This window comes from Lygodium microphyllum, chromosome 11, assembly GCF_053477565.2.
Source record: "Lygodium microphyllum isolate KBCC chromosome 11, Lygodium_microphyllum_v1.1.10, whole genome shotgun sequence".
Taxonomy (NCBI): Eukaryota; Viridiplantae; Streptophyta; class Polypodiopsida; order Schizaeales; family Lygodiaceae; genus Lygodium; species Lygodium microphyllum.
This window is the reverse complement of record NC_141145.1, coordinates 95833764-95845166: the sequence shown is the minus strand read 5'-3', so window position 1 is coordinate 95845166 and position 11403 is coordinate 95833764. Positions and strand designations below refer to the sequence as shown.

Below are 11403 nucleotides of genomic sequence, written 5' to 3'. Positions count from 1 at the left end.
AGTTGCCAAAGAAAAAGTTTGCATATAAAGGATGCTTCAAAGGGTGTTTTGTAGATCCAATCCTCCATTATCCTTCGGTCACCAACAGCCCACCAACTAGTACAATCGTACCCTGTCAAAGTTGGACTTGGTTGAATGGTAGCTATGTATAATGTCATATCCCATGCTTGAATAAATTTATGTGGAATCCTATTTGGATATCATGTCCAGCACTGCACATTTAAGCAGAAGAAATTGCACTACACATTTAAAATTAAAAGCTTACATTTCAAAATCTCTTTTAAGCTGCATAACAATTTGCTGCTCCAAATTTCGGCACCATGTTAGGATAAATGTTTGTCTTTCAGAGGATTCTTCTTGAATAAGCCCCTTTCTCATTTGACAGGAACACAATGAAAAGAATTAGGCTCAATAAGAGAGGGCACGCAGACTCGGAGCAAGAAGCTTGGTGACTAAGGCTTATGAAATGGCAGGATTACCAAAAGAATTGAATAGAATGAAGCCTGCTTGCTTTGACAGGTTCTAGAGTCAGTTGCCCAAGAAGCTTGGTGATTAAGGCATATGAAATGGTAGCTTTACCAAAAGAATTGAGTAGAATGAATGAAGCTTGCTTGCTTGACAGGTTCTGGAATCAGTTGCAAGAGCACAAAAAGAAGCAGCTGAAATGAGACATAGTGAGTGATCAAGTTCTGATCAAGGCTCATCAGACAGAAAAGCTCGGTCTATGTATATTTGTTTAGCCATACCATTGGGAATAGATCTGTATATAAACCCATTAGTCAGGCATAAGAAGCTTGTTTTCATCCAAATATGCTTCTACTCCAGCTCTTAGGTGCTACTGTTTCAGTCAAGCCCTTAGGTGTGAGCCATACTCATTAAACTTTCTCAAGGGCATTTTTGAAAGCTCTTCCTCCAGTTGCAGGTCTAGGTCCTGTGAGAGATCCATCTCTGTTCTCAAGTGGCCGCCATGTTTTCGTGTGAATTTGCTGCTGGTCTTGGTCTTGCCAATGGAAGCCTGAGATTGGGCTTCACATGTAGATGGTGATAATGGTGCTGCAGGTGAGAAACCTTTGCAGGTGTTCTCGTCCAAGGTTGTGAAGCATTTGCTGAACTCAGGAGCCCTCCTAGTGTTGCTGTAAGGAGAGGAGCCCTTCTGACTGTCATAATGATGATGATCATGCACAACCATGTTCTCATCATTAGGGGCTACAGGCACCGCATGATTCTTCTGCCTGCCTTCTGTTCCCATCTTCTGCATCTCCCCAACATGCTCCTTAAACTCTTTTCTAACCACCTCAAGCACAATATCCCCATATCTGTCACACCATGTCCTGAGAAAGAAAACACATAAATATTCATTAAAATGTGGTATGTTGGTATGTTGGCTTGGATAGTTTTGGACATCAGGTAAGAGGGAGCTTACTGTGGGAAAAATTTCTTGAGCTCAGACTTGTCCACAGGCAGCCTTGTGGCAATAGCATCAATCTGCTCATTCCTAATAGAACAGCAAAGAAGCCGAATGATCAGGTGAATCTCAACTACCATGTTCACTTAATTTCCAGGGAAGTTTACAAAGAAAGCACACATACGTGAAGATTTGGCCAGACTGAGTTTTGTTCATTTCAGCTCGAATGCGAGACAGTTCATTCTTGATGTTCTCTCCCAGAACCTATGGAGTACAATTACTGTCAGTAGTGCTAAACTACCATCAGCAAAAATATGGCTGGCATACCTTGTCGATGAGGAACCCAACATTAGAAATAGTACAACCAGCTCACCTTGTCAATGAAGAAGTCTGTGGGCGCACCCTGTGAGTGTACTTTCTTCTTGAGCCTCTTGGTATTGGGACCTTGTCCTTTGGCTGCATCAACTGGCAATGTCAGGAGTGATGATGTGTTGTCCATGTTTAGATTGGCTGGCCATTGAGTGGAATCTTCCTGATCATTAGGAGGCTGCCCTTGATCAGGTCCATTCTGCGGCTTTTTTGGAAATTTCAAAAATTCTAGTCCCCATTTGCCCTTGTTGGCTGTTAGTTTCTCAATCTGACAGTCAGAATCACTCTCATTGGAGGATAGGAAATTTTCATCATCAACAGATGGTGAAATTGCCTTTCTCTGGATGAATCCTGTGAAGATACTCCTTAAACGGCTTGGAGTTTTAGCAGGAGACCTGCCAGAAGAGTTCCTTTCGAGCAAAGGAGCAGGTCTGTTGCTTCTGTCATTAAGGGAAAAAGGTTCCAAGGAAGCTTTGTGGGGTGAGTCACATGATGGCTCTGCTATAACCTTGGCAGGTGAAGCCAATGGACTATTCAACAGGTTGTAGGTGGAACTGTCTGCTGAAACAGGGCAGGGGGATGCAGAACCTGCATCCTGTTTCTGTTCAGTGATAGAGATTGAAGAGAAGTCCAAAGACTTTTGGCAGCTGGGGTTTGTCAGTTGAGGTGATGGCGGTTCTCGCATGGGGCAATGTTCTGGTCTAAGGAAGTCAAGAGCATGTGGAACCCTCCTGCATGCTGTTGTGTCTTTCTCCTCAATGGACTTGCTGCTGCTATTTGGTGTTTTGCTCAATTTGGACATCACCTGCTTCAATGGTGATGATGAAGATTTTGAGCTCTCTTCTACTTCTCTCTTGCCAGACTTAGCAGCAGGTGACATCAGTAAACCATCTGAATCAGCCATGGACCTTGCCTTGGCCCTTCTTCGTGGTGTTGTAGACGGTGCCCGAGAAAGACCAACTTTGGTCTTAACTTTTGTATCTCTTGCTTTGCCACTGGTGCTGTTGCTGCTGTTTAGGATGAAGTCTTGGGCATCAATTATGGCCCCTTGCTCAGCCAAGCGCAGAAGTAAAGGCTTCATTGTAGCATGGTAATCTCCCTCTGAAATGCAAGCTGCAAAAAGGAGGTCCTGTAGCACGTACCCAGCATATGCCCATCAGGCTAATTCTAAACACCTGCAAACTGCTGTCAAGCTCTGAGCAAATCCATGTCTTAATACTAAGTCCTATGCTGTGCAAAATCCTAAACAACTCCTGATCAATCACATAGTTGTGGTGCACATATGATTTATCTCTGAAAGGTTCCTTCAGAGAGTGAAGAACCTGCAAACCACAATCAAGCTCTATGGATAATCTAGTATCTTAGTCATGTGAGTGCTATACACTACTGCACTCTGCTGTATCGTAGGAAATGTTTATCTGTAGATTAAAATGAAGGACCTGTTACAACATTGTTCATGAAAGACAACGGTTTTTTGGAGACAGAAATGTACCATCATGCACACTAACAACATAGGAAGCCCAAAATACAAAGCTCAGTAAAAAGACTAGCAAATTTAATAATTAGCAGGACATGGGAGTTAAACGGGCCGAATCATTTCAGGTGAGTAAATAGTTTATTTATGTTGATGTTAATGCAACAAACCTGCATTGATTTCTGCTACATGGTTACAGAATAAGGCTTCATGACAATGGTCAAACTGAAGACCCAGTCACCAACCAAGAATGATCAATCACAATTGCCAAACTCTAAATACCTCCAACCCTAAACATTGAGTTAAAACGATGGCACAGCTTACTTTAAGGTGAATAGACAGTTGTTAAATTTAGGTCAGTGATAAGGCCTGGAACCTACCCTGCACCGATAGCACTAGATAGTCATAAAATAAGGCTTGATGCCAAATCAAATGACAATGAAGCCACCGACAAAGAATGATCAATCACTCTTTTAGAGCCCTACATTGAGTTGTAACAATAACACAGCTCACCTGCAAGAAGAGAAGCTTGTCTCGGGTGAACTCTGCCCATTCTCCATCCGGGTGAGGTGATTTCAAAAAGATGAGGATTTGAATCCTGCAGGAATTCACTTCGTCTTCCGAAGCCAGGCCTTCTTTCAAGAGGCAGACAAGATTGAGGAGGCGGTGGAACATGTCCTGCTGCCATTTAAGCCCCTCGGCGTGCTGCAAGGCACGCTTGGCCTCCTCGCTTAGCAGCATCTCTTGCCGGGGCTCACCAATGTAGGACGCACAGCGCTGCAGGAGGGGGGTGATGTTGTTGCGGTAGAGGGCAGAGGCGCTGTCCTGCATGTGAGCAAGCAAGGAAGGGTTACGATGGGGATAGACACAGATTTTGCAGGATCCGACTGGAGCATAACTTATGGCAGAGAGAGAGAGAGAGAGAGAGAGAGAGAGAGAGAGAGAGAGAGTGTGTGTGTGTGTGTGTGTGTGTGTGTTTCAAGGATTGATATCGATGTCGCTACCAAAGAGCATCCATTTTAGGATCCGCACACACACATACACATTGCTTCAAAGATTGATATCTATGTCGCTAGCAAGGAGCATCCGATTTAAGATTCACAGAGAGAGAGAGAGAGAGAGATTACTTGCAGGGTAGCCACTGAGAAGCCCGTGTCCATCTTGCCTTGCCTGGCCTCTTTCCTCTTCCACTCTTCTCTCTCTCTCTCTCTCTCTCCGTGTTGATCCTCCTCACTCAATTACCAACCTGGAGAAGATGATGAGAAGAGAGAGGGGCAGCAGAGAGAGAAGGCGATGCGTTTCATGATGCAAGGACAGAGAAGAGAAGCTCCAAATTTTTTGAAGGGAAGGGCTCCTTAACGGTCATTTTGATTTTGATTGCCCACTACTAAAAATAAAACAGGTTATGTTTAAGACACCTCAATGTTTGAATAACCTTTGCTAGCCGCCTAAGAGGGCCTTCACACGGACCGTTTTCCAACTAGGGGAATCTTTCACGTGGGGGCGTTTTATCTACCTTCCATGAATGCCGGCACCTCTCGTTTCTTTAAGAAACTTTTACAAAACAATCACTCGAAGCTTGCATACCAAGGAGTTGATGTAGTGCTCAATACTTGTCAATGTGCTCTTGCTTCCTCTTCCTTGATAGACTATAGATGCACTCCCATGTATGCATAAATGTTTCACACTTCAGTCGACCTAGCACAATCAAATATGCTACCTATTCATCGAGTCCATCCAACATGCAGTCAATATCACATGGAACTTGCCTCTAGGATCTCTTTACATATAGCCTTGGTGCTTCATCTAGTAGTAGCAACGTACTACATAGGATTACAAAGTTGATGACATGTCACCCAAGCCATAGATCCGACTACAACTCTATCACACATAGCATAGTCTCCATCCAGATAGAGAGATCAGTTAGTTGAGCCCTTCCCCTTAAATTAAGCACTAGAATTTCCCACTATTGCCATGACCCCTCCCCTTTTGTATTGGAGGAGGAGCTCTCCCTCCCCTCAACCATGCTCAATCCTTCCAAAAAGCTCTCCTCCTTTGCACACAAATAGCCTCTCTTCGCACAAAGCACATTGCATAATCATCATGTAGGCTTTCTTTATCCAATGCCCTTCACCTCTTTCTTCCTTTCCTTATCACACAAAATACTACCTTCTTCTTTCTCCACATACCATTATACGCTTTGAGCAAAGCTAACGGTAGCCTTAGTATTAATAACTTAAGCTTTCTCATTTTATTCACCTAACCCTAGCATTAATCAACTAGCCTCTCTTTATGCAACTCTTCCCTCAATTGTAACTAGGTTAGCAAAACAAACAACCTTTCAATGTCTTTCCCTTTAATACTTGATAGAACAACAATCCATCCATCTTGATGCAATTTCCCAAGAAGTTTTTTGTATGGAGCAGTCTTACTCAAAAAGACAACAACCTTCTCACTCTTGCTAGTGACCCATAAAGTAATCATGAGTCGATGACCTATTAATTTCACACGGAGGACATTAATTGGCATGACATTCACCCCCTCCAAATCTAGACATCTTTTGGATGTGCCACTTGAGCATCCACCTGGGTCAAACACCCATATAATCAACACCTCGCTAATCAAGCACAAAAGCATCTGCCACCTAGATCATAGAGATCAGAATGACAATCATCCACACAACTCTAGCACCATACCAAGCACTCCCTCTTGGGTCATAAGACCTTGGGTACACATCATACACTAGAGACTGTGGAACCTCTGTATACATGCTCAAAATACATCCATCAACAAATAAAGTAACATCCTTGCTCTTTTTGAATCCATCGCATGGAAAGCTACTCTTGCTAACATTTGAGCTCCACATCTAACATAATCTGAGCATCACATGCATCCAACACACTCTGAGGATCACATAAGAAATCATTGAAGCAGCATGCCAAATCTTGAAGCATTGTGGCATGTCATGTCAGGGCATCAGACAAAGCATACGAAATAGGCTCAACTTGTGTACTATTACATCCATCATCCTCTATTTGCATAGCATCTAGCTCATGAACTATCTCATTGACTACAATTGTGTCTCGTGCGCAAATTGGGTGATGTATGCGCGCATATAGTGAATGCTAGAAGGTCCCCAAGAACAAAGAACTCTACAATTCTTCATAAAAGCTAAAAGAAAATTTGCACGACATGGGACAAAAAGACAAATTGGGTGCAATCTCCCCTCATGCCTTGTGTGAGCGTTTCACAAGGCATGTATTTATAGATTTATTTATCTCCAAGCTCAAAAATAGTCCACTTTACAATTAGCATGCTTTTTTGTTTGCTTTTGCCCAAATATAAAGTAAGGTGTTTGCGCAAAATACCAAATAATGAAATATTTAACCCAGCACATATGCGCATACAAAATAATGAATGTTTGTCAAGCGCTTTAATAAATAAGTGTGCCTAAATAAATATTGACACCACGTCTTTAGTGATAAAGCGTACGCCCATCAAAAATAGTAAATCTTCTAAGCATTTTGAATTCACGCCATCGCCCAGTGCTACCCAACACCACCGCCGCTTGCTATACACATCAACTGAAGCATTCACAATTGTTAGACAATAATAAGATCAAACCCACAAAAGTGAATACCTAACAGTTTTCAGCTACAAAAAATAGGTTTGAACTCTGTCCTAACCTTAATTTAATTCGAGTGTGTGCACTCTAAACTCATAAATGACCATTAATTTAATATGTATTTTGTAGAATCGTCCACTTGGAATCACCCATGTGCACATTATATTAATCTAACACCCGAAAAGGATAGGCATCCCTGTCAACTTCTCACACAAGGAATCCACCTTGTGTATGAGCCCCAGCAAATAAATATAGTTTTATGGAATCCACCGAAAAAACTTCACGCTATCCACCATGGAATATGCCTCCTAACATCATACCCTTGGGGTGGGATAGCAATTGTCCGCAATTTCTATTAGCTCAATGTGAAGCAAGTAGTGAGGGGTAAGCACTTAGGTCACGGGCGTGCATCCATTGGGCTTCTTCAAGATAATGATGTTTAAACTTAACCAAATATCTAGAATATCTACGGCCAGTTCTAGTGGTCATAAAGTCAGTGTCTAGAATAGTTTCAAGTTCAAGGATTTCAGTTTCTTCTTCTAACAAAGGAGGGTTTTCATAAATAGGGTGGACAGGTAATTGGCCTCTAAAAGGTTGTAGTAAACTGATATGAAAAGTATTATGGATCTTTCAATGTTTGGGTAGTTCTAATTTAAATGCATTGTCATTGATCTTGTGAATTATTTTGAAAGGTCAATAAAACTTAGGTGCTAATAACAACAATGTGTTTCTCAACACTTTGCAATCTTCTATTTTCAATGTGTAACCATAAAAAATCATTAACATTGAAACTCATGGCTTTTCTTTTCTTATTAGCTCGTTTAGTGTAAGATTGTTGGGCTTTCGAAATCATATCTTTAACTTGAGTAAAAATTGTAGCATATGTATTGGCAATTTCATCAGCAACTTTAACTTTGTTCAACAATGATATAATAGGTGTAGGCAATCTATGTCCATAAATGATTTCAAAAGGTGCTTTTTGAGTAGTTGTATGCGGTGTGTTATTGTATGCAAGTTGAAGTAGATACGGGTGTGTATCCCATGTTTGTGGTTTTGAAATTGTGTATGCACACAAAAGATCTAGAATTGTACTATTAGTAGCTTTTGTTTGCCCATTGGTTTCATGATGGAATGCAAATGAGAAATCAATCTTAGTACCCATATTAGCAAACAATTTAGTCTAAAATTATTGCAAAATCTAGAATCACAATCAGAAATAATAACTTTTGGCAAACCATGATTAGTGAAAACAATCTTCAAAAATAATTATGCAGCTTGAGATGCAGTTAATGTTTTCTTGCATGGTAGAAAATATGTTTATTTACTAAATCGATCTACCATAGTCCAAATCATATCATGATTAGCTTGTGTATTAGGCAAACCAGTTATAAAATCCATTAAAATATGTTCCCATGGTTGGTCAGGAATTGGTAAACGCATTAACAAACCATATTGCTTACTATGGTGTCGCTCGACTCTTTGGCAAATTAAACACTCAGAAACAAAGTTAGAAACATCAGATTCCATTTGCGGCTAGTAAAAGTCTTCAACTAATGTTCTTAAAGTGGAAATAATACCTCTATGTCCTTGATATGGAGGACAATGAATTTCATGCAACACAAATGATCTAAATTGAACAGTGATACACAATCATTTCTCATAAAACATAAATCCATTAGAATAAGACAAATAATCTATTGGAATCCAATTATTAGCAACTAATTTGTTCCAATCAACTTAAAAACTGGGGTCATGGTCATAGGTATTCTTCATAAGAATAAGAGAATCAAAAGATAGAATGGAAATATTATGGATACTTGGTCTTCTACTCAATGCATCGGCAACAACATTCTCTCCACCTGGCCGACATTGGATAAGTGGATAAAAAATTTGAATGAAAGCAGCTCATTTCATATGACGGTTAAAAATTTGTAGCTGACTAAGGAGATGTTTGATACTTTGCTGGTCAGTTTTAATCATAAATTCAGATCCCATTAGATAATGTTTCCATTGATGTAAAGCTTGCACTACAAATAACAATTCTTTATCATAGGTGGAATACTTCAATTTAGAAGGTTTAAGTTTGGAACGAGAATAGGCTATGGGATGTGAATCTTGCATGAGAGCAGCTCCTATTTCTGATCCACTAGCATCAATGACTACTAGAAAGAATGGTCAATTAAAATCAGGCAATTGCAAGACAGGTGCATGTGTTAAAGCATGTTTCAACAAATCAAAAGACTTTTGTTTGTTGTCAAACCAATGATACACAACACCTTTCTTTAACAATTTCGTCAAAAAAGGCAATGCAAGCAATGAAAATTTTCTCACAAAATTTCTATGAAAGCTGGCAAAACCTAAGAAAGAACATAACTCATGCACATTTTTAGGGATTGGCCAATTCAAAATTGCCTCTATCCTTTTAGGATCAACGTGAACACCATCAGAAGAAACAATGTGACCTAAGTATTCAATTTGGGTTTGAAAAATTTTACTCTTGTTAGGGATTAGCATACAATTGATTCTCTTTCAACAATTTGAAAACTAAAGATAGATGTTCACAATGCTCATTCTCATTCTTACTGAAAACCAATATATCATCAAAGAAAACAATCACACAATTCTGATACTTCAAAAATATACGATTCATCATACGACTGAATGTGGCTGGTGCATTAGTCAAACTGAAAGGCATAACAAGAAATTCTTAATGATCAAACTAAGTTCTAAATGCAGTCTTGAAAATGTCAGGTGTATCCAATCATACTTGATGATATCTGGATTTGAGATCTATCTTGTTAAATATGCGAGATCTAGAGCATGGCAGATGCAAAAGCTATGGATGTTGGAAAAGAAAGAGTGAGTTTATGAAGACATTGACATGACTGACTGTTACACAAGTGAATTAGTTTCCAATATGGAAGCTTGGACTCATAAACACAATGGCAATGACACAGATACTTTACTGAAGGGAAAAAGTACTATGACGTTGCATTGGAAAAGAGAGCAAGTACAATGCTTTATAGAAAACTGGATGGTAGCACTTCTCCTACTGTGCATATGGGATTCTAATCCTGAGCCCTCACTGCTCCTTACAAAGAGACTGAAGTAGGTGTGATTGCAAACATCTCAACATATCTTGCTAAAAACAGTGGCCCCTTGTAGTTTATCCACGAGGTCATCTATCCTAGAAATCAGATATCTATTCTTAACAGTGATTTTGTTTAGGGCACGATAGTCAATACACATCCTATAAGTATTATTTTTCTTCTTGACTAATAGGACATGTACACTAAAAGAAAAACTACTGGGCCTAATAAGTCCTCGATTCAGCAGTTCTTCAACTTGTGCTTGGATTTCTTTCTGTTCAATCTGATTGTGTCTATAAGGTGCTTTATATGGTGGTTGAGAACTTGGGATTAAGTCTATTTTATGGTCTTCAGAACGTGTACGTGGTAAACCAGGTGGTAGATCAGTAGTAAAACAATCTTAAAATTGTGAAAGAAATTGTGCATGCCTAGGCTGCATATGATTTTCCTTAGCTTCAGTTTCATTCACTCATACTAAATATGATTTACTACATTTTCTCAATGCACATTTAGCATATGTGTGACTAAGCAGTGGAAAATTATCAAAGGTGTGTAATCCATGTAATGTGATTTGGTTCCCTTTAAAATGAATTTTCATAGAATGTGTGGAATAATCTATGTCAGGGTTATATTTGTGATGCCAAGGCATTCCTAAAATAATATTACTAGCTTGCAAAGGTACAACCAAGAAATTTTGACGCTCAACATAATCACCAATTTTAATTTCTAAATCATGAACGTATTGTGTATCATTGTATCTAGTGCCTAAGAATGCAACATTTATGTGATAATGAGTTGGAACAGTAGGTAAATTTAATTCTTTTATTAATTTTGCGGAAATAAAATCATGTGTGCTTCCATCATCATGCAAAACAATCTTTTCTTGACCATGCACAAAACATTTCATTGTTAATAATGAATGAGGATTTGGCATACGTGGTAAAGTATCTGAAGTATTGCCAATATCATCGCCAACTTTAGTGAAGTCTAGCATATCTTTATGGTCTTCGTTTTCAGTTGCTCCTAAGCGATTGATTTGAACAGGTGGCTTCTTGGATTGATAGTTCACTGCTAAGTGTCCAGGTTGATGACACTTGTAGAAAACTATAGGTTTTACTTTGGAGACATTATTGGTATGGGCTGGAAATTTAGGTATATTAGGATTTGGCTGGAGAGAAGGCTTAGGGTTTGAATTTGTATTTGATGGTAAAGTAGGAGATCGAGTCTAAGGTTTACGGAGAGAAGAAGGAGCAAAGTGATTTTGATTGAATCTTCGAAAGTTAGAATTGAATTGCTTTGTTCCAAAGTTACCATTAATAAAAAATTATTACAGTCGCTTTTCTCATCCACGAATTTTATCATTAGCATCATGTGCTAAAGAAGTCACATCCTCCAAAGTCTTTAGCTTGAATATATTCACTTCCGCATAGAAGTGGCCAAG

At 39.4% G+C, this 11403-nt stretch overlaps 1 protein-coding gene across 1 annotated transcript; it reads right to left on the bottom strand.

Moving 5' to 3' along the window:
* Nucleotides 1-242: 242 nt before the first annotated feature.
* Nucleotides 243-4593, bottom strand: LOC148029116 (uncharacterized). The gene is made up of 6 exons (XM_087687878.1): nt 4376-4593; nt 3762-4073; nt 1779-2903; nt 1590-1669; nt 1424-1495; nt 243-1331 (listed from the first exon to the last, which is right to left on the bottom strand). Exons 1-6 carry the CDS (start codon nt 4406-4408, stop codon nt 848-850), a joined length of 2106 nt encoding a protein of 701 aa, XP_087544004.1. The 5' UTR covers nt 4409-4593; the 3' UTR covers nt 243-847.
* Between the last annotated feature and the right edge of the window lie 6810 nt (nt 4594-11403).